This window comes from Enhydra lutris, unplaced genomic scaffold (genome assembly GCF_002288905.1).
Source record: "Enhydra lutris kenyoni isolate GAN:26980312 unplaced genomic scaffold, ASM228890v2 scaffoldscaffold27, whole genome shotgun sequence".
Lineage (NCBI taxonomy): Eukaryota > Metazoa > Chordata > Mammalia > Carnivora > Mustelidae > Enhydra > Enhydra lutris.
This window is the reverse complement of record NW_019154111.1, coordinates 12,274,645-12,297,745: the sequence shown is the minus strand read 5'-3', so window position 1 is coordinate 12,297,745 and position 23,101 is coordinate 12,274,645. Positions and strand designations below refer to the sequence as shown.

The window sequence follows — 23,101 nt, the reverse complement described above, 5'->3', positions numbered from 1 at the left end:
AGTTAAGTCGCACAAAACCAGGGCTCGGACTTCCTGAGAAACTTGTCTTGAAATCAGAAGTCAGATTCCTGGCCTCCATCAACCTTCACAGAACACATTTCCCTTCAGTAAACAGCCGCACATTGACCGTTGAGTACCTCAGGATAAAATAAAGACCTTAACTCTGTGTATTCTTTTTCATTATAGTACAACTAAGAGGTTTTATTTTCCACTCAGTGTTTCAGAAAGGAAACCTGGAGCTTCTAGAAGCCTATCTTCCTGGCCCTATCTCCAACCCAGCACCCATTCCACCCCCAACTTCTGGTCACCCCGCGGCCGCCAGGCTGGATGACTTGTCCCCCAAACTCACTTGGAGCTTCTCATTCTCCGCATGCCTTTCTTTGCTCAGGTTGCAAGAACCTCACCCTTAACTTGCACCCTGTTGAGATGCTACCCTCCTTTATGGCCCAGTTCAAAAGCTTTTTAAGAAAGCCTATCTCAGTTTTCTAACTGGAAAGTACATTTCCTTCCTCAGAACTCCCATAGCAAAGACACTGATTGTTACAAGACACCTGCAAATCTGTGTATCCTGCGCCCATTCCTTACTGGCTGTGTCACCTTGAGCAAGTAATGTAACCTCTGAGGCTTGGGCTTCTCATCTCTCAAGTGTACCTTCTAGAGTTTTCGATAAGATTAAATAAGAAAACTTGAGTGCAGTACTTAGCAATATATATTCAACAAATGATGGCTTCTCTCCAGTTCTCCATTATGAATTTCTGTCACGTTCGTGATTTTGTGCTTCTGTTCCTGCTCTCCTCATCCAGCACACACACTTGCGGCTACCAGCTCCATGTAAGCAGAGCGGGCATTGTTCATCTCTGTGGTCTCCTAGCACCTAATACTGTGACCTATGCATATAGAGAAGGCACTAAAAATATTTGTTGGAAAGTAATTAGTATATTAAACACATCAAAAACATTTAAAACTACAAATGTTAGAGCCAGAAAACCAGACGGCTTTTTGAAAATAAATAAGAATTAACAATTAAAGCACCAGACAGCGTTTTCTCAGAGAGTAACAATCTAATTGCAAATAGATCCATCAAAGTCCCAGCTCTCTGTGAACACAGCAGCGAAGGCAGACGGGGCAAGCACTTCGGTCAAATGGTCAATCACTTATCTACCCCACATCCTTGATTCCCATTACCTTCTAGCCTTAGAATCTCTTCAGCTGTCACTTCCAGTGTCTGATCAGATAGGGAAGCAACTTGGATGACCTGATAGAAGAAAGAATGAAATGTATAGATGCATATGTTTGTCTTTAAACAGAAGCAATTTTGTCTTTTATAAAAGATGAGGAAACATCAAACATCAAAGATCTCTGGGTTTAAGGAACCGTCAGTGTCCTCCACTGGAGACTAAATCTCAGGCCTCCTTATTTTGGGAGTGGTAATCATACCGCACGCAAATGATGGTTCCAGAAAAAAAAGCTTCATTTAAAACATCACTTAATAAACTAAAAAGACCAAAAGGGCAATTGGGGACAAGAAACGGGAATAAATAATCATATATATTTCAGTCTCAACGTGCAGTTCTTACAATGACGGAACTGAATCAACAGCTCTACATGCAATGAGGAAATAAATGTAATTATAAACATATTCAGCACAGCACTGTATACCTATACACAGTTTCTAAAGCACTTTTCACAGCTCAGCTCCTATGACCCAAGATCTACCTTGAGGTACACCAATGAAACTCATGTTTGGGGGGCCCAAGAGACACTTTGTCCATAATTTTCAAATGAAAGAAGAAAGTGACTTTCCCAAAGTAACAAATAGCCCATAGCAATCACCTGGTTTCACGGAGAAAAACATCCAAACAATCCAAAGACCACAATTCTAGATTCTAAATATTAAGTTAAAGGGTGCAAGGAAAACAAACAAACAAACCTAAGCCATAGCATTATGACTGAAAGGCAGAATGTGCATTTTATAAAATTCTTACCAAAGAAGACTGTTCCATACTACCCTTGAGCGAGCACACACACCACACATCAATCCTCCCGTAGGTGTAAAGAATCAGAAGGAAGTCTTCTGCAAACATTACCTAGCGTGGTATTCGAAATACTCACATAAACCAGCGCAAATTAGAGTCTTTACTCCAAAGGATTTTAGTTAAACTTACCAGCTGGGCAAAAGTTGTAACTTTTAGTCTCTTGAAAAGCTCATCCTTTTTGTATCTATAATCTGAAAAGTAGGATAGGACAAATAATTTTCTAGGTATATTTTTCTTAGAGGTACTCATTCTTTCTACCCATCAAGTTAGACAGTGTAATTTTCAAGTGATTTATTTGTTTTTACATATCCTATCTCATATAGGATCCTCACGGTATGGTCAAAATGAAGTGTGCCACACATTTTTATCACCTCTATATTCCCACCTTTGCTTTGGCTGGTAGGAAGCCTAAAGTCAATTTATAAGTCATCTTTTTGTGTCTGGTGACTTTACCCCTTGCATTTTTTCTATCTGCTTACCATTTTCCCCTTTTACTTCTGCTGTCTTTCTTTCTTTTGACCACTGTTGTATTACATGCATTTTATAAGACACTTTAAATCCTCTTCCCAACAAAGAGGGTAGGGGGGAATAAACGCCTGCATTTTGCAAATGAGGACAGAGACCCAGAGAAGCTCAGTTGCCCCAGGTCAAACAGCTGGTAAGACATTCACACCCTATTATTCTAACTCTGCCCTGAAGGGAGAACGGTTCTGTTCCTGAGGTTACAAATTATGCTGGAGACACAGGACAACCTCCCCCCACCTCTGCCCCAATCACCACCGCCACTGCCACTGCGCTGGGCACAAAGTTAGGCCTGGTGCTGATAATCTTTTCTATCAGTTTCTCCGCAACTCCACTTCCGTAAAAATCCACCTACTCAGTGTTCCAAGATGAAAAAGTTCCCGAGATCTGTCGTGTGCAGCAGTGTCACATTTAAAAATGGTGAAAAGGGGGGCATCTGGGTGGCTCAGTGGGTTAAAGCCTCTGCCTTTGGCTCAGGTCATGATCCCAGAGTCCTGGGATCTAGCCCCACATTGGGTTCTCTGCTCCATGGGGAGCCTGCTTCCTCCTCTCTCTCTGCCTGCCTCTCTGCCTACTTGTGATCTCTGTCTGCCAAATAAATAAATAAAATCTTTAAAAAATATATATATAAATAAATTAAAAAAATAAAAATGGTGAAGATGGTACATTTTATGTTAGGTGTTTTTTGTTGTTGTTGTTGTTGTTGTTTTCTTTTTAACCACAGTTAAAAAAAATCATCCTCCTGAAACATCAGTATTTATTCAGCTCTATCTTGACAGTCCTGAGACATAACTCAAATGGGGGCAACTTTTAGGCTTGTTTGTTAACAGTTCCTCATATCACATTGAAAGGTCTTAAAATTTAGCCAGTCTCACACGATCTAGTATCTGTCCCACAGAGGCATGTTAAAAGTTAGCTTCCTTAAAATTTCCTGAAGATAACTGCCAATTCTGAAGAGTTTTCAGCATGGAACTCCCACCCACCCTCACGCTTCCCTTCATCTCTACATTTTTATATTGGCGCCATGATTCTTTAAGTACTTCCTCATTAATTCCGAATTACTCAAGGTTAGGTGGATAATCACTATGGCCTTCACAGGGTAGAAGTCGCATAAACTGAGACTCCTAGCAACAAAGGAAAGGATTAAAGGTATTTAAAATTATTTACCTGGTGTTACTAATCATTTCCATGAATTATCCAAAAACCAACACAGAACGAATCCTTTGGAGGATGTTAGCTTGGTTGACCAAAACACCTTATGACTCAAGAGTCAGGAAATAATAGTACTTCAAAAACTAGACTTCTGTCACTATATCAAGACTCTTTGTTACAATGAATTCAAGCTTCTCTGCTCTGCGATGTCTCAAAGAGAGACAGGTGGCTAATAACTAACCAATTACTTCTAGATAAGTTTCATAATAGCTTCTTCTGAATACAAGGTAACAAACCTAGATGCAAAGGAGCCTCTAAGACCCACAAGGATGCAGACCCAAGACTACCACCAACCTGCCCACCAAAAGTCATTTATGTCCATCACAGTGGCAATAAAATAAGCCAATCAAGAGAGTCAACAATTTTCAAGTAGCTTGCTCTGTGGCATTTCTCCACTGACAAGTAGTTACATAGTTTGAAATACTTCTCCACTTCTTCACATTCCCAGTACAAAATGTACCCATCCAAATCCCCTTTGACAAAGTAGAAATGATCTCAAACGAAAAATAGGCTCTCGTCTATTCTGCTGACTGGCATATCGAGGATCCTCTCATAGGCACTCAGAACCCCGCTGTACATTTGAACCTGAACTCTACATACCTGGTTCTTGTTTAGAAGGACAGCCATCGTTAGGACTCTCTGACATTCTTACTCAGAGATAAAAGATCGACCTGGACGTTTTACTAGTAAGTTTTAAAGTTTATTAAAAAGGCTGACTTGGAAAGCTCTGTCAGTCTGGCCTTGCAAGGGCGAACAGAGCTTTAAGAATGGAGCTTCTGCTACCCTCACTTCTCCCAAACTCCGGGATGAAGACAAAAAAATCCTAGTTTCAGATATGTTATCAAGTTTTGCTTCTCCGGTAAGTGCGGAGTCTCAGGCTGGCTCTCTCGAGTTACTGGAAGGACAGAGACCTGACTATCTAGGATGTTCACACTGGGTTCAGCTAGTGTCATCCAACCAGCAGAAGCCAAGAATAGGCATTGTGAGCAGTCAATAGACACAGAGTGTCTATTTTCCTGAGACAGAGCAGAAAGAATATTCAGATTACAAAGGAATTCTGCGTTTTCAGGGTTCTATTAAAACACGTTAGTAGCAAAGGGAAGTTGGGTTCACAGTGGAAGACAAATCAAAGGAAGTAAGAGAACAAGGTTTGTGATTTCACAGAAAGACATGGCATCTAAGGTAACCCGAGAAAAGTGAGCGGTCTAGGGTGTCACGAAACAAGGCGATATTCTCCTCCCTTGTGACCCAAAAGAACATCTACAGCAGAAAATGGGGAAAGAGCTTCTAAAATGTAGATCTCAAACCAGAATCTGAAGTAATTCTAGTCAGGGAATCAGCACAAAGTGTGTGAAACAAAGTGAGAGGAGCCTCCTGTCTTACTAAAAGGAAGCCCAAAACTTCTAAAGAGGGAAGCAAACATTTTCAAGGACTTTATCTAGAGGTATTTGGGTGTGGGGGGGTAGAGAGGGGGAGACAAGCTCCATTTGAAGTTTAGATATTAGGGAAACCACATTGTGCTTTTTTTTTTTTTTTAAGATTTTATTTATTCATTTGACAGAGAGAAAGATCACAAGTCGGGACAGAGGCAGGCAGAGATATGGGGGAAGCAGGCTCCACGCTGAGCAGAGAGCCCAATGTGGGGCTCGATCCCAGGACCCTGAGACCATGACCAGAGCCGAAGGCAGAGGCCCAACCCACTGAGCCACCCAGGCGCCCCCACATTGTGCTTTTAAGAAATGTTTTAAACAGGGTTCCGCAATCTGGGTGGAATGGGACATTTTCAGAGGACAAATCTTGGTGTGGACATGAGTGCTTACACTAAGCTACGAATTGATAGGAGGCAAAAGGGATTGCAAGCCCAACCAGAAGCAAGCCAGCTGAATTTTACCTGCTGTGGATGAACTAAGGATGACAACAATGAGGCACGGGTGAGTAATGAGATTTTTTTCCAAATAAGTTTAAAATAGTAAAATGTGCTCCCCCCCCCTCTCTCTCTCCCTCTCTCTCTCTCTATATATACTTACGTAATGTAAAGTATAATAAAAGTACAAAATCTGATATAAATGATTGAAGAAGAAAAGGATGGTGTGACAATTACACAGGAAAAAACAAATGTCTGTAACAGCCCTTACAGCCAAACACGGCAACCAGCAGGGTCACAGCATAAAGCCACCCCTGAGTCCCCACGCTATTGGCTAGGGTTTCTTAATGCCGCAGCAATTCAAAAGAAGCAGAAACATTATCATTTAAATTAGAAGGCCTGTTATAAAAAGGGAAGTTCTGGTGAATTCTGGGTTTGTAATGTTCTCTTCCCAAAGGATGTGTATTACCAGAGTGAAGTCCTGAACTGGGAACCATTAGAGGGCCTCTTGCCTCCCATTAGCTAACTACTCTCCTGGCACCAGGTTCCTCTACTGAGGAGATGGACAAATCCATCTTAGGAAACAGATGTTTCTACTTCTTTCATTCTGGCTTGGTGTATACACTTTCCATCCATTTTGGACACAAGTTGAAAAATTAAGATTTTGTGCAAGGGCGATGTACTCGGTGACTAGTAGCTTATCTTGAAAGCAGATTAGTTTGTAAAAAGGACGTGCATGAAATATGATTTTTAATTAAAGGAAAGCAGACTGCAATGAATTTAGAAGGCATGGCAACACCACTTAAGACTAAGCTTGTTCCCTCTCGCCCCCCCATGTCTTTCATGAATAACCGACTAATTTATACGCCAAAGGAGGCTATGAAAGGAGAGGTAGTATGCTTACTATCTCAGGCATAGAAAAAACGAAGAAGACAAGAAAGATCATGACCTTGAAAAAGGTCGTGGAGATTGCAGTCCAGTGAAACAAGAAGCTCGGACTCTCACTGCCTAACTAGAGAGCTCATTCTGCATTCTAACACTAACATCTCCTGTGGGATGTTAGCTGGGCAGAACTCAGCCCTCAGGCGACAACCTTAGCAGCTGGCTGGGATGGTACAAGGGTTTCCCACATCCTCCTTGGCACCTGCCAGGCTCGCCTGCCTCCCATAGCTCTCTATGCCTGTCGGCTGTAGGATGGGGCTAAGGTTGTTAATAACCTACTTCTAGAACTTCAGGGCTCCATTATCCCAGAACATCGATAGTGTTACTCACTTTTTTTGATCTCTTCTAGCTTCTCTGTGTATTTAGTCATACTGTTACCTAGAAAGAGAATAAAACAGGCTTTTGGTAGAAGAAAATGAACGAACACTGCAAAAACAGAATGGAGTACAAGTATTCCCTTAGCCTTCCTATCCTCTTCTTATGGAATCATAGTAGGTAAATTGGACCACATTAACAGTCTTTTGGATTATATAGCCTCGTTAAACGATGAGGAATCAAGGGGAAAGTATTGGTCACAGGTCTTGAAAGGGTACACACTCAGTAAACACTAAGAAGTCCCAGGCCATACAAATAATCACTTTATATAACCTTTTTTTTTTTTTTCTTTTTGAGTCAAGACTTTCCTCCTCCCTTTATTCTCCCATAATCTTTCTGTGGCGAAAATGTGCCAATAAGAAAGAAAGAAGCAAGGATCTCTCTGAATGTCTAAAATGTGCTGCTGTGGCTACCCAAGCAAGCCCTTGCCCTCTGCTTAGTCTTTGTGGTTTCCCTTGCTTTCCTGAACTTGGGTCTTCAACTTTTCTTGCTGATGTTGCAGCCTGAAGTAGACCACACAGTCTGTGCCCTAGTATTCACCATGGATTTGATCTGCTAAGAAATAACAGCAAATTCCCACCATTGCGGAGAGCACTGAGCCCTCGTGTTCTATAGCCTGGTTCTACAATACTGGGGCTAGCCAAGGTGGTTTGGAGGGTTTCCATACACTAAAACTGGGCCAGGATCCTTTTGGTTTCCAAACGAACTAAAGGTCTAGTTCCCAAGCTAGGGGCTATTATTTTTTACTGGGCATGCTTCAATTTGATTCAACACAGCAAGCTTTGCCTGGCATTCGAAAGATACAGCAAAAAAGGGGAAAACTGTTTCAAAGTTTTCTCATTTTGAAAATTGTGCTAACTTTTAAGCTTTGGGAGGAGCTAGTCCGATTCAGTCCAACTTCAGATAAAAGAAATGCTTTCAATTAATGGCACGAACTGATGTTTTTTAAGGACTAGCCTGAGCCTTTCTTCATGTTTTAGGTCAGAAGTAGAGAAGATTCTTGCTCTGAAACTCAAAATACATCTTCAAAACAAAACAAAAAACTTACATCATGTTATTTTATCTTTACTTATAAATTCATCAGAGAATAAAATTCCACTGAGTTAAAAACACTTGTTCTTTTTTTTTTTTTCCACCTGAAGACACACATTGTCCGGATCAGGATGAGACAGCAGGACACAGTGTAGCCCTAGAGCCAGATTGTGGCCTTCCAAAAGCTCAGAGAGACATGACAGCAGTCAGGACTGCTGAAACGCCTGAGACTTCTCAGGAGAGACCCTGAAAATGGCTAAGAGATTCAAACAGCACCCCAGACCAACATAGCATCAAATATGATCTTTTCTAGGTTCTTCAGCTGGAAGTGACCCGAGATGTGACCAGATTTCTGGAGTGGGAGCCACAAATTCTTCCTTAACATACACCCTTCTCCCTTTGCAACTTTGACCTCAGGTGGGAACCCACTGGTCAATACAATGGGGAAGACATGGCAAATGTCTCATTCCTAAACTATTTTACATAACAGCTTTTGGTCACGGGTGTTCCTGAGTCCCCTATATTTGTGTGTTGCTGACCCAGCAGTTAGCTTCTTTTGGCCTGGCAGCTTCAGGCGGTCTCGTCAGAAGGCTGAGGTACAGGGGCATCTGGATGGCTCGGATGGTTGAGTGTTTGCCTTCGGCTCCAGTCATGATCCCAGGGTCCTGGGATCGAACCCCATATTGGGGCTCCCTGCTCAGCGGGGAGCCTGCTTCTCCCTCTCCAGTTCCCCCCTTGCTTGTGTTCCCTCTCTCACTGTCTCTGTTATAAATAAATAAGATCTTAAAAAAAAAAAAAAAAAAGGAGGCTGAAGTACAAAAAGGATCACTGATTTGTCCAGTGACACAGCAAATGAATAACTAAGCCGGGCTGAATGTTCCCAACCTCCTGATTTGTAATATGGCTCACGAGAACATACTGCTTCTCTCGGGTGTGCTGCTTTTAAAAAACACGATTTCACTGTGAGGTAAATATGTAGGAAGTGTGATTTCCCTAATAGTAGCAGGTGGGACCCATTTTACGCTCTGAACTCCCCAAGGCACACCACACATGGAAGACAATAGCCAAGCTTATTATATGGTCTTTATTATTAAAACATTGCATTTCCAGTCTAGAGAGGTTTCCACCAAAAGCCAAACAACACCAAGCCCATTTCTCAATCAATCAATTATCAGCATTTTCTGAGTATTTACCCAGCACTTCATCTTTGTACCAGTGGGGTCTCACAACAACCCTGTGAGGTAGGCCGGCGCTCCTTCTGTTTCTCCCACTAAAGGAGAAGGCAGGCAAACGTAGTCTTTTGCAGAGGTATACAAATATTTGGTAAAATTAAGAACAAATCTGAGAGGGTGACTGATAAGAAGATCTTTTCATTACAGACATTCATTCTATCCAAGCAGTGGGGGAAAAGAGGAAATGGGGAATTTCTGCATTGCTTCAGGTGGAGAAAGACACTAGGATGCCTGCCATGAAAGAGCCTTAAAAATGATTTTATAAAGTATGAAACGTAGTATTTCACCCCACTTCATAGAACACTTCTCTCTTAACTACGCAGTTTATCTTACTGGATCTAATTGCATCGAAAACAAGCTTTTGACTACATTCTAAAAAGACTAGAAATGAATCAACTCTGTAATTGGCTTATTTATAAATGCAGCTTTGTTTCATACAAAAGGAGCATAAAAGACTATCAGCAAACCAGTTCTTTTCTTTTAACTGAAATTACACATTACTGCTAGATAAATTTTCTGAGACAAGACTTTGATTAAAAAAAAAAAAAAATGTCAGTGGCTCCCCATTGCTTCCTGACTAAAGTTTAAACTCCTTGTTCTAGAGCTGAAAGTGCCAACGTCTTACCTGCCTCTTCAATCTTGCCTTAATTACTAAACTTGACAAACTCTCCGTTAGTCTTCTGTTCTCTAACATGTCATCTTGTCCATGTAATCATAATAGCTCACCCAGCTGGAAGTGACCTTTCCCTCCTCTGAACTTCTACAGACTCAGCTCACCACCCACAAGGAATTCATCATCCTACCGCCTCATTTGTGTGCAAGTCTTACCTACCTTCTGATAGTGAAAGCCAAAGACTATTTACACACACACACACACACACACACACACACACACAGGGAATCTTTATCTCTTCCATTGTCTAGTACAAAAGGTACTTGGAATTATTTGCTAAGTGAAATATACTACGAAGATCTACTATCTGAAGAATCCTTATAATGAATTATTTTATAACACAAATTATCACACCCCCAATTTGGCTTGAGTTTTTGGACACTTGATTTTTTTTTTTAAGCTATACACACCTTGATCATTATCACAGTTTATGTTTTGTACCATCTACGTGACATCCATATTATTTCAAGACTTGGGTAACCTCGAAATGTATAAGGTGGCATTCAGCTTCTACCAAGTTTATATTTTAAATTACAAAAAAGATACCTACACACACACACATACACACACATCTCTCTCTCTCATACACACACACACACACACACACACACACACACACACATATGTATTTATATACATAAAAAAGTTTCGCGATTAGAATCAAGAGACAACCCAACTCCATCAACAGTGCTACGCAAGAGAGAACACAGTCAATAAACGGAGTAACTCATTCATTAGATTTTTTCCCTTCGTTCTCCTATAATTTAATAACATTATTCGCACTGAGCCAGTAAAGAAAGCAAGTGATTTTGAGCAGCAGCAATCTAAAGTGGGCAAGATTTATAAGGCACGAACTCAGTTGCTAAGAGACAACTCCATTGCTTTATTTTTCTTCAATATTTCCCTCCTCTACTGAGAAGTTCTTTGGCTCAGAAGGAGCAGAAAGCGTGAAAAGAAGCACAGTGGCCCTTTGTTAATCTCAGTAAGTTATAGGAGTGTATAGTGCTTTCTGGTTTATAAAAGGCTTTCACATACATTTCTTCCTTTGACATAAGAAACAGAATTAAATACTAAATAAAAGTGAAGAGTACCTTGTCTGTAATGAGTTTGAGTGCTTAAGATCAAGGCTATTAGCAAATATTCAGGCAGAGTAGAGGCTAAAAAAGAAAAAGAAAATGACTAGTTTGTGTGGCGATAAGAGTAATATGTATTTTTAAAAAATTGAAAATAAGGCTAGAAGAGGCACAGTGGAGAAAAATCTACAGAATTTTAGAAAACTGAAGACATTTGAAATTAGATTGGCTAGAGACTGAAATGAGAGGCTAGTGCAGGCGATGAAAGAGTGCAGGACACTGACAAAGGGAGAGCCCTGTGGTTTGGAAAGTGTCCCTTCATCAGCCTGTGGTGCTGCGGAATGGAAACCCAGAAACGGTGCTTGAGAATACACCAGAACCCTGCGGTGGAGACCGAACAAAACGCCGTCAGGGATTTCGTCAGAAGCATAATCCATTCATGGCACTGGCTGGCAAGGCTGGGGAGCCGGTAAGAGACACCCAGGCACCTATGGAACAAAAGAAATATTTGAAGTTCAAAATGATTCTGCTGTTTCTAGCGTGGCTATACAGCAGTGTTTGAGTTTATAGGAGAAGTAGAGTCAGAAGCATAGAAGTCAAAAATAATCTTTACTCAGGAAGAAGACAGCAGTCTTTGAAGAACTCAGGAGGTGATCTGGGCGAAGACCGGAGATACCATGCAATTCTTGATTCCTTGTGATTAACTCTGAATTGCTCACTGTTTGGTAAGAAAAGATTGAAGACCCGTCTGTTTTGCCTAGAAATGAGGAATACTCACTCACACCTGGCCCTATTTCCACTGCTCTGACTGCAGAGCTTAAAAACGTACCATAGACGGGGGCTCCTTACTCTCACGGGGCTATAAGGTTATTCTTGTGCTCTCTTAACCAGGACTCCTCACCCTTTGCACCTGTCGGTACACATATAAATGATAATATTTGAACAAAATGCTGGTGTACATGCTGGGCGCCCCGGGCCCTGATGGCTACCCAGAGAGCTAATGGGACATGTATCATGGCACATAACCAATAGGCCATGGCACACCAAGCGGAAACTTTCTCTGACTACTCAAGGAGGTAAGTCATAGGAAAAACCATTAAAACCCTCCCCTGAAATTGACTTCAAAATCATGTCTAAGTTTGAAACAACAACAACGACAACAAAAATCGAACACTAGCATAGTCTCACCCTGACTTTAAGATACCGAGTTTTAAACCATGAAGTACACTTTGGACCTTCCAAAAGCTATTCTAAAACTAGTTTGGGAGACTTACGACTCTAGGAAGATGAGGTAGGTGTACTTTACTCCTTCAGCTAAGCACAACAAAAAACACTGGACAACCCACAAAATGGGAGAAGGTATTTGCAAATTATATTTCTGATAAGGGTCTAGGATCCAGTCTATGTAAAAGAACTATTATTACACAGCAATAGGAAAAAAACAACAACAACAAGTACAAACTGGACCAATGATCTGAATAGGTATTTTTCTATAGGAGATACACAAATGCCAGTAAGCACATAAAAAGGTGCCAACATCATTAGTCATTAGGAAAATGCAAATCAAAACCACAATGCGATACCACTTCATATCCACAAAGATGACTATAATCAAAATGATGGACAGTAACAAGCATCATCAAGGATGTGGAGAAAAAGAGCCCTCGTACATTACTGGTGAGGATGCAAAGTAGTGCAGCTGCTTTGGAAAACTGTTTAGCAGTTCCTCAAAAAATTAAACACAGAGTTACCACATATGGTCCTATGTGACTCCTAGGTATATAACCAAGAGAATTAAAAGCATATGTTCAGGGCGCCTGGGTGGCTCAGTGGGTTAAGCCACTGCCTTCAGCTCAGGTCATGATCTCAGGGTCCTGGGATCGAGTCCCACATTGGGCTCTCTGCTCAGCGGGGAGCCTGCTTCCCTCTCTCTCTGCCTGCCTCTCCATCTACTTGTGATCTCTGTCTGTCAAATAAATAAATAAAATCTTTAAAAAAAAAAAAAAGCATATGTTCACACAAAAATGTGTACATTAATGTTTATAGCAGCATTGTGGCTAAAAAGTATAAACAACCCAAATGTCCATTATTGCAAGTGGATAAACAAAATGTGGAATATATTTGTATAATAGAATATTATTTGGCAGTAAAAAATAATGGAAGTATTGATACATGTTGTAACACAGACAGACCTTGAACCCATTACGCTAACTGAAAGAAGCCAGACACAAAAGGCTACATATTACATGATTCCACTTAGGTGAAATGTTCAGAATAGGCAAACTATGGATACAGGAAGTAGACTGGTGGTTTTCAGCGACTGGAAAAAGTAAGGAATGGGAAGTGATTGCTCTTGGATATGGGCTTTCTTTTTTGGGATAACAAAAATGTTCTGCAATTAGAATGATGACGGAGTCACAACTTTGTGAATGTACTAAAAACTTCTGAACTGCTTAAAAGTACGAATTTTATGGTATCTCAATTTAAGACAATATCTCAATTTAAGACAATAATATATCAATTATAAAAAAAGACGGATTAAAAAAAAAAAAACCCTGGACATTACATATAAAATATAAAAGAAGACTTGATAGGTTGGAGACAGGAGGGCAGACTGGGTAGGGACCTCAGGACCCAAGAAATGGCATGATAGTTGAGTTACTTGGCTTTTGTTTTATCTGTCTTGCCTGTTTGTTTGCCTCATATATCTTAGACTTGGAGCTAAAGAAGCCAGCAACCCAGAAACACCAATGGACAGACAGGAAAAAATAAATCCCTCATAAAAGCATGCTGGCTCCACCCAAAGGACTGGGGAAGGGACAGCCTAGCAAGCCAGAAAACTGTCAGACAATAACTGCTTTACTCCAACCAAACACCACCCTCACCTGTCAGCAAACGTTGGGGCGGTGGGGGTGGGGTGGGGTGGGTCAGGGAATGGGGCTTGATTTCTATCCTTGCTGGGCTATGATGAGGTGCCATCAAAGCACCAAAAAGAGGATCAAGGAGGTGGGGATGGGAAAGTACTCGAAGATACAATGGCTGAAGACTTCCCAAATTTGACAAGAAACATGAATCTATAGATGTACATACAAGCCCAGGGAATGCCAAACAGGATAAACCCAAAGAAACTCACACCAAGATACATCATAATCAAACTTCTGAAAACTAAAGAAAAGAAGAACCTTGAAAGCAGCAAGAACAAAAAAAAAAAAAAAAAAAACACGACACCTTACCTATATGGGAAAAACTGTTCAAATGAGGGCAGATTCCTCATCAGAAATCATGGTGGCTAGAAGAAAGTGGCACAGTATTTTTCAAGGGCTTAAAGAAAGTAATTGTCAACCTAGGCTCCCACACTCAGAGAAAATTCCCCTCAGGAATGAAAGGAGATCAAGACATTTTGCAGATGAAAGGAAACTCAGAGAGTCTGTTTACCAGCAGACCTACCCTAAAGAACAGCTAAAGAAAGTTCTCTAATCAAAAAGGAAAAGTAGGGACACTTGGCTGGCTCAGTCAGTGGAGTGTGTGATCTTGGGGTTGTGAGTTTGAGCCCCACATTGGGTGTAGAGATTACATAAAATAAAATCTTTTTTTAAAAAGTATTTAAAAAAAACAGAAAGAAAAAGGGAAGAAGGAATCTTGAAATCTAAGGAAAGAAGAAAAATATGAAGAAGCAAAAATATGCATATGTACGTTTTTTTCAAGTGCCTATGGAATAAATGCCAAGATAGACCATATCCTGAGCAATAAAATGAACATCAATGTTAAAGCTAATTTAAAGGTATTTAAAAAAGATTTTATTTATTTATTTGAGAGAGAAAGAGCATGAACAGGGGGAGGGGCAGAGGCAGAAGCAGATTCCCTGCTGAGCAAAGAGCCTGACATGGGGCTTGATCTCAGGAGTCAGGATCATGACCTGAGCCTAAGGCAGACACTTAACTGACTGAGCCACCCAACTGTCCCCCCATCAGTACAATTTATTAAAAAATCAAAACAGGGTGTTCTTCAACCACAATGGGATCAAACGGGAAATCAAAATAACAGGAAAATCTCCAAACCCTTGTAAATGAAACATCACACTTCTGAATAATTCATGGGTCAGAAAGATAGTCTCAAAGGAAATAAAAAGGTACACTGAACTGAATGAAAATGAAAATACAACATATCAAAATTTGTGGGACACAGCTAAAGCAGTGTTGAGAAATTTACAGCACTAACTATATGCATTAAAAAAGAGGAAAAGTCTTAAAACGATAAGCTAAGTTCCCACCCTCAACAACCTAGAAACAGAAGAACAAATAAACCCAAAGCACAAGGAAGGAACAATACAGATGAGAGCAAAAATCAATGAAATTTTAAACACCACACGCTTGTTCTTCACAAGTATCAGTAAAATGGACAAATCCATAGCAAAGAAAAAAGGGAAGAGACACAAATGAGCAGTATCAGGAATGAAACAGGGCCTAGCACTTCAGACAACAGAAGAATAATAAGTGAAGATTACAGTCCTACACACATAAATTTGAAAACTTGGATGAAATGTACTAATTCCTCAAAACACACAAACTACCACAACTCACCCAATAGGAAACAAATAATTTGAATAGTCCCATAACTATGAAACAATTAATTTCAAAATTTAAAAACTCTCAGGAAGGAAATCTCTAGGTTCAGATGGTTTTACTAGAGAATTCTACCAAATGGTTAAGAAAGAATTAACACCAATTAACCAATTAATAACAATTAACACCAGGGTTTTTTGTTTTCTATTCAGTATTTTTTCTAATGGTGTGTAATTTTTTTAAATTGAGGTATAATTTACATATGATAAAAGTCACCTTTTAATTTAAATTTTTCTTTTTTTTTTTTTTTTTAAAGAGAAGAGAGAATATCAGTGGGAGTAGGGTGGGGGAGGAAGGGGCAGAGGGAGAGGGGGACTCTCAAGCAGGCTCCAGGACCAGCTCAGAGCCCAATACCAGATTCGATCTCACAACCCTGAGATCATAACCCAAGCCAAAATCAAGAGTCAGAGGCTTAACCAACTGAGCCACCCAGGCGCCACTATAAGTCACCGTTTTTAAGTGTACAATTCATGATATACAATCTCTTCCCAAAAACAGAACACGAGGAAATACTTTCCACCTTATTTTATGATGCCAGTATTACCCTGCTACTAAACTAGACAAAGACAGCCCCCCCACTGCCCAAAAATTACAAACTAATGCACGTCATTAATATAGACACAAAAATCTTTAGCCAAATAATAAACAGAACTAAGCAATATATAACAAGAATTACACACCATGACTAAGTGAGGGTTAGTCCATGGATGTAGCAATAGTACAATATTTGCAAATCAAGGTAATCCTCCATATTAACCAGCTAAAGACAAAATCACATAATTATATCACTTGATGCAGTAAAACCATTTGTTAAAATTTAATAGTCATTCATGATGGAAATTTCTCAGAAAAATAGGAATAGGAGGAAACTTCTTCAGTCAGATACAGCTAACGTTATACTTGATGACGAAAGACTGAATGCGTTCCCCCTAAGATCAGGGGAAACACAGGATGTTTACTCTCATCACTCTTATTTGACATAGTTCTGGAAGTCCTAGCCAGTGCAATATAAGGCAATAAAAGGAAATAAAACACATACACAGACTGGAAAGGAATAAATAAAACTTCTTTTTTGTAAATGACACCACTGTCTACAGAGAAAAGCCCAAGGTATTACCAAAAAATCCAAACAAACAAAAAACAAAACAAACAAACCAAAAACCCCAATAAACAAACAAACTCTTCTTGTACCTAATAAGTGAATTTAGCAAAGTCCTAGGATTCAGGAGAAACATATAAAAATCAGCTGTAATTTCTATACATTAGCAATGAACACAATGACACCAAAATTAAAAAGATAACACCAATTACAATTGCTAAACAAAAAATGAAATACTTAGGTGTAAATCTAACAGACATGTAAATCTAAGAGACAGGATACTTACGCTGCAATTTGTCCCCCCTCATGGACACCTGTAACCACAGATAGTACCAGACCCTGTATGTATTGTTTTCCCTACACTAATATACCTACGATAAAGTTTAATTTATAAATTAGGCACAGTAAGAGGTTAACAACAATAACTAATAATAAAAAAGAAAAATTATAATACATACTACAATAAAAGTTATGGGAAAGCGGTCTGTTTCTCAAGACATCTTATACTCTTCCTCTTGTGATGATGTGAGATAATAAAATGCCTGATGAGAAGTAAGTGAATGACATAGGCATTGTAACGTAGCATGAAACTACTATTGACCTTCTGAGATGCATCAGGAGAAGGAGTGTCTGCTTCCAGACTGCAGATGACCGCGGGTAATTGAAACTGGAAGGTGGGAGGCATCAGGGGGGTGGGGGACTAGTGTACTATAGTAATGGACTGGAAAACTCGACATAGTAAAGATGTCAGTTTTTTCCTAAATTGGTATATGGGTTCAATGCAACTCCTAATCAAAATCAGAGCAGGGGCGCCTGGGTGGCTCAGTGGGTTAAAGCCTCTGCCTTTGGCTCAGGCCATGATCTCAGGGTCCTGGGATAGAGTCCTGCATCAGGTTCTCTGCCCAGTGGAGAGCCTGCTTCCCCCTCTCTCTCTGCCTGCTTTTCTGCCAACTTGTGATCTCAGTCTGTCAAATAAATAAAATCTTTAAAAAAAAAAATCAGAGCAATGCTTTTTTTGTAAATGTAAATGAGATTATTCTAAATTTTATATGGAAAAGCAAAGGAATTGGAATAGCTAAAATAATTTGTAAAGAGAAAGAAAGTGGGAGTAATCAGTCTAACCAATTTTAATCAAGCCTGTGAGATAGTGGTAGGACAGACACATAGATCAATGGAACAGAAGAGAGAACCCAGAAATGGATCCACATAAATATGTTAAATTGTTCTCTGACAAAGGTGAATGTGCAAAATTCAATGGAGGAAAGGCAGGCTTTTAACAAATGGAGCTAGAGCAACTAGACATCCATAAGCAAAAAGTTAACTCTGATCTAAGCTGCATATCTTGTACAGTAATCACCTCAAAATGTTTTGTTTTCTCTTTTTGTATTTTTATTATTTATTTATTTGCAAGTGAGTGAGCGAGAGCAGGAGCAGAGGTGAGGAGCAGAGGGAGAGGGAGAAGCAGGCCCCCCACTGAGCAGGAAGCCCTATGTGGGACTCAATCCCAGGACTCTGGGATCATGACCTGAGCCAAAGGCAGAAGCTTAACCAGATGAGTGACCCAGGTGCTCTCTCTTTTTTTTGCTTCTTATTTTTTCAATTTATTTTATCAAAGTGTATTGTTGACTTAAGTGTAAAACCTGAAACTATAAAACTTTTAGGAAAAAACTTCGATAGAAAATTTCTGGGATCTAGTCTTGGCAAAGAATTCTTAGACTTGACAGCAAAAGCATGATCCAGAAAAGGAAACCTGATACACAGGACTTCACCACAATTAAAAACTTAGGCTCTTCAAAGACCCTGCCAGGAAAATGAAAAGACAAGCTACAGACTGGAGAAAATATTTGCAAACCATGCATCCAACAAAGGACCAGTAGCTCAAATCTATAAAGAACACTCCACATTCAAGTTAAAAAGCAAACAATCCAATCAGAACACAGGCAAAAGACATGAAGAGATACTTCACTGAGTCAGATATACAGATGGCAAATAAGTACATGAAGAGCTGTTCAACATCATTAGCCATCAGGGAAACACACATCAAAACGGCAGTGATATGCCACTATTCATCTAGCGGAATGGCTAAAATTAAAAATGGGGACACCACCAAATGCTGGTGAGGATGTGGGGAAACTGGAGCATTCATTCATTGCTGGGAAGAAGGTAAAATGGTCTAGCTACTCTGGAAAACAGTTTGGCAGTTCCTTAAAAAACTGCAAATGCAACTATCATCTCACCCAGTAATTGGACTTCTGGGCATTTATCTGGGAGAAATGAAGACTTATATTCAAACAAAAATCAAAACATGAATGTTTATAGCACCTGTATTTGTAAGAGTTAATAAGTGGAAACAATCCAGACGTCCTTCAACAGATAAATGGTTAAACTGTGGCACTTCCATACCATGGGAATACTACTCAATAAATTTAAAAGTATCAACTAATAAATGCAACAACCTTAATGAATCCCCACAGAATTATGCAGAGTGCAAAGCCAATTAAAAAAAAAAGTTGCATATTGTATGATTCCATTTATATAGCATCTGTGAAATGACAAAATCATAGAATTGAAGAACAGATTAGTGGTTGTCAGGGGTTAAGGAGGGGGTGAGGGTAGAAAGCGGATATGCCTTTAAAGGACAGCATGAGGGATCCCTGCAGTGCTGGAAATGTTCTGTATTTAGACTTGTATGTGTCAATGTCCCTATCATGGTTATTATACTATATAGTTTCCATAAGGTGTTACTATGGGAAACTGGGTAAAGGGTACATGGGAACTTTCTGCATGATTTCTTAAAATTGTGAATCCATAATTACTTCAAAATAAAAAGTTTAATTAGCAAAACACTACTTTAAAAATCCGGGGATATAAAAGGCTATCGGCAATTACTATGAATTACAAAAAGCAGACTTCAGTATTTTAATTAAAAAAAAAAAGAGGAAATTAATTTCAGGTACTATTTATTATTAAGTCAAATTTTAGTTATGAATTGAGGAATGGAAGGGAAAGAAATGGGTTTTCATTCACAAATCCCAATTCAATTTCCAGGAGAAAAATCTATGGAGATACAGACAAACCTATATATCTGAAATAAACCTCAGCTCTTAAAAATTTTCATTTTAAGAAGGTTCTAAAAGAAATGCATTCCTTTATAGTTGCCTTTTAAATGTTATCTGGACCCCTCAGAAAAAATATATGGCATTTTTAACCAAAGTGCTTCCTTCACAGAATAGCTTATTCCAAAGGAGTGGGTCACAGGTACAGTTAAGGGGGCAGGGGGGCAGGTAGAGATGGAGGAATTAAAGGCATTTGTGGTAGAAGGAATGAGGCTCAGGGAAAAGCTGGGGCAGCTGGCCGAAGAGACAGTGGCCAGGCTTCACACCAGGTCTCCTGATGTACCACTGACTTCTGCACCCTGTATTCAAACCCTTGTTCTGTCTCCTTTCATTGAACTTGAAGTAAATGACACAATCTCTGTGTCACAATTTCCTCCTCCTCAAAAACGGAGATAAAATTTTCTACCTACTGTCAAACAGGATATTTGCAAGGATAAATATCTATACAGCTTGGAGGAGATGTTTGAAAGAAAGGTCCCAAGAAATTGTATCTGCAAAGGTGGTTCATTTAAAACATTCAATTGAAGTTCATTTTATATGAGCAAGCTTGCATATGGAAGACAGTAATTTCGAAGGAGACTGGAGGAAGGGAAAAACAAAATGAATGAGAATCAAACCAAGTCAATATCTTGTCTATATCTCCTTGGTTGTCCTCAGGTTACCCGTGGCAAATTCAGCATTGCCAAAGGCATGTGGTGCCCCAATCCACTAGCAAAACCTTCTCAATAGAATGGATTTGCCACAAAGGACTATGAATGGTTGAAAAACGAAACAAATAAATCAAAATCTCAAAAGCCTGCAAATCCACTAGGGACCCGGGGAGTGATTAAGCTCTTTGACCGCAAAATTCACAATTTACACTCATCTTTCTATGTCCCGTAGTCCATAACTTTGCATGTAACTGGTACTCGGCAAGTACTAAATTGAACAAATGTATACAGATACTACCTATTATTCCAAGTTTAAAGGAATATACTTGAAGTGTTTCAAAAGAGAGGTTTATTTATTTATTTAGGGGTATTTATTTAGCCTCAGCCTTGTAATTTATTGAACAAGGCTTTTATCAGTTTTTCAATTTATAAGAAGCTAAGTTATGTAAATAGAAACTTTTACTGATAATCTGAAGGAAAAAAAAAAAAAGCTTTCAGAGACAGAGCCTGAACCTGGAAGGCCATGGGGCTGGAATGTGAGAAACCCTGAGCTTGGACTGACAGCAGGTATAACAGCCTGCTTCTTGCCAGTAATTTGTAATTGGATTTTTTTTTTTAAGTTTTAATTTTCTAATATTTACTCACCAGTATCCAGTCTTGACTTGATATGCTGATACCGTGGATTCTGTGGTATTCTTTTGGTCAGATACTAAAAAATAAGAAAATTCACAAGTAACTGAGTTAATATAAAAGTAAGGGTGACAAAGGCAGGAAAGAATCAGATATTTAAAAAATAGAACGGATGCTAAAATTTCATCAAATTTAAAGAAGGAAGGAGCTCTAGAGGTCCAACTGTCCCTTCAGTCAAGAACTCTTCATGACAGCATTTCCCCAGGTGAAGATGGTTATCTTGTTTCTGTCAAAATATTTCCTTTTTTTTTTTTTTTTTGGTCAAAATAATCTCATAGCACGAGTAATTTGGGGGTGGGGGTGAAGAAAACTCTTAAAGATGATTTCTGACATTGAGCCAAATTAGTTTCCCTCTAAGTTCCATCCAATCCACTGTCACAACCCAGAATAAGACACCCCCTTCCACCCCTGCCTCAAGAAATCTGTGAAAATAACTAAAGGCAGCTCTCTCACCCTTTTTAGTTGTACTCTTTGTACGATGATTTCTAGGCCATTGCCCCTGGACACCCTCCAGATTTTATCCATCTCTTCCCTGAAAAGTAGCACTTGGACCCAGACCTGGGCACTGTGCCCAGATGCTGCCAGGCCAGGACCCGGTTTGGCAGTCCTCCCCTGCTGCTTGCCGGGGTTCTGAGGCTCCACAGATGTCACTACAATGGTGTCCACTCTTGGGGCAGCTGAGGCTCCTCTCGGCCCAGGGTAAGTCTGTGGTCATCCAAAAATGGCTATTGTCCTGTACTCTGGGAGTGAACTCGAAGTCCAAGCACAAGACATTTATGCATATTAAGTTTCAGGGATATTGGCGAAAGCCATCAAAGTGAGGGGAGGCTGGTGAATTGACATTTCCAGATACAGCTTTCTTGCTTGGGCCTTTTTCTGGCCTACAAGAATGAACATCATTCGCTCAGTCACAGGCAACTGTGGAACAGGAAACTAAAACTGGCCAATACGCTTCTGGCTTCATCTTCCGCCCCTCTCGCACGTGTTCCCTTATTGATGTTGCCCGAGTGCTCCCCTAACTTGCGGCGCTCACTTAAGTCTCCAGGCTTAACAAATGTCTGCCTAGAATGCCTTTCCTTGACTTGCCCTTAGGCAGAAACTTATTTCCAATGTAAGCTGTCCAAGGTGGAATCAGGCATTTCTTCTCCCTGGCTCCCAGAATACCCTGTATCCCTGTTTACAACCTGAGCTGCTTCTCTAGATTTCCTCTAGATTTCCTCAAATCTGTATTCATCCAGGACCTAGTACACGGCGGACACATTTACTGATATGCAGTCAACAAATGAGTATCTAGAATGCAGGGTATAGGGGCACCTGGGTGGCTCAGTTGGTTAAGTAACTGCCTTTGGCTCAGATTATGATCCCAGGGTCCTGGGATCAAGCCCCGCCCTGGGCTCCCTGCTCAGTGGGGAGCCTGCTTCTCCCTCTGCCTGCTGAACTCTCTCTCTCTCTGGCAAATAAATAAAATCTTATAGTATCTTATAATAATCCCCCGGTTCCTTGGAAGAGAATACCAAACTTTATTATTTTTAATTACTGTAATTAATTAATTAATTAGAGAGATAGTGAGAGAGGGGACACAAGAAGGGGGAGTGGGAGAGGGAGAAGCAGGCTTCTGGCTGATCAGGGAGCCCGATGTGGGGTTCGATCCCAGCCTCGGGATCATGACCTGAGCCGAAAGCAGACGCTTAACGACTGAGCCACCCAGGTGCCCCTATTATTTATTTTTTTAAGTAATCTCTATACCCAATGTGGGGCTTGAACTCATGACCCCGAGATTAAGAGTCGCTTGCTCTACCGGCTGAAAGAAAGAAGAAAAAACCGGATGGAGAACACCAAACTTTAAAACCTGTATCATCTGCCCTTGAAAACACAGTTAGCTACAGCATGTCCTGCTGGCCAGAGTTTTAGACTTCAGAGACCAGGAAGAATTTTTTTTTAAAACTGGGGGCACCTACAGAGA

General features: G+C 40.1%; 1 protein-coding gene across 1 annotated transcript in view; it reads right to left on the bottom strand.

Annotated features, from left to right (window-relative positions):
* The window catches only part of LOC111152055 (centrosomal protein 41), a 46,734-nt gene that overhangs the window by 11,168 nt on the left and 12,465 nt on the right, over positions 1-23,101 (bottom strand). The window contains exons 2-5 of the mRNA XM_022510337.1: positions 21,094-21,157; positions 6,907-6,954; positions 2,166-2,227; positions 1,186-1,255 (exon numbers count right to left, since the gene is read on the bottom strand). Of these exons, the coding sequence (XP_022366045.1) occupies positions 1,186-1,255; positions 2,166-2,227; positions 6,907-6,954; positions 21,094-21,157 (244 nt within the window). The remainder of the gene's footprint in view (positions 1-1,185; positions 1,256-2,165; positions 2,228-6,906; positions 6,955-21,093; positions 21,158-23,101) is intronic.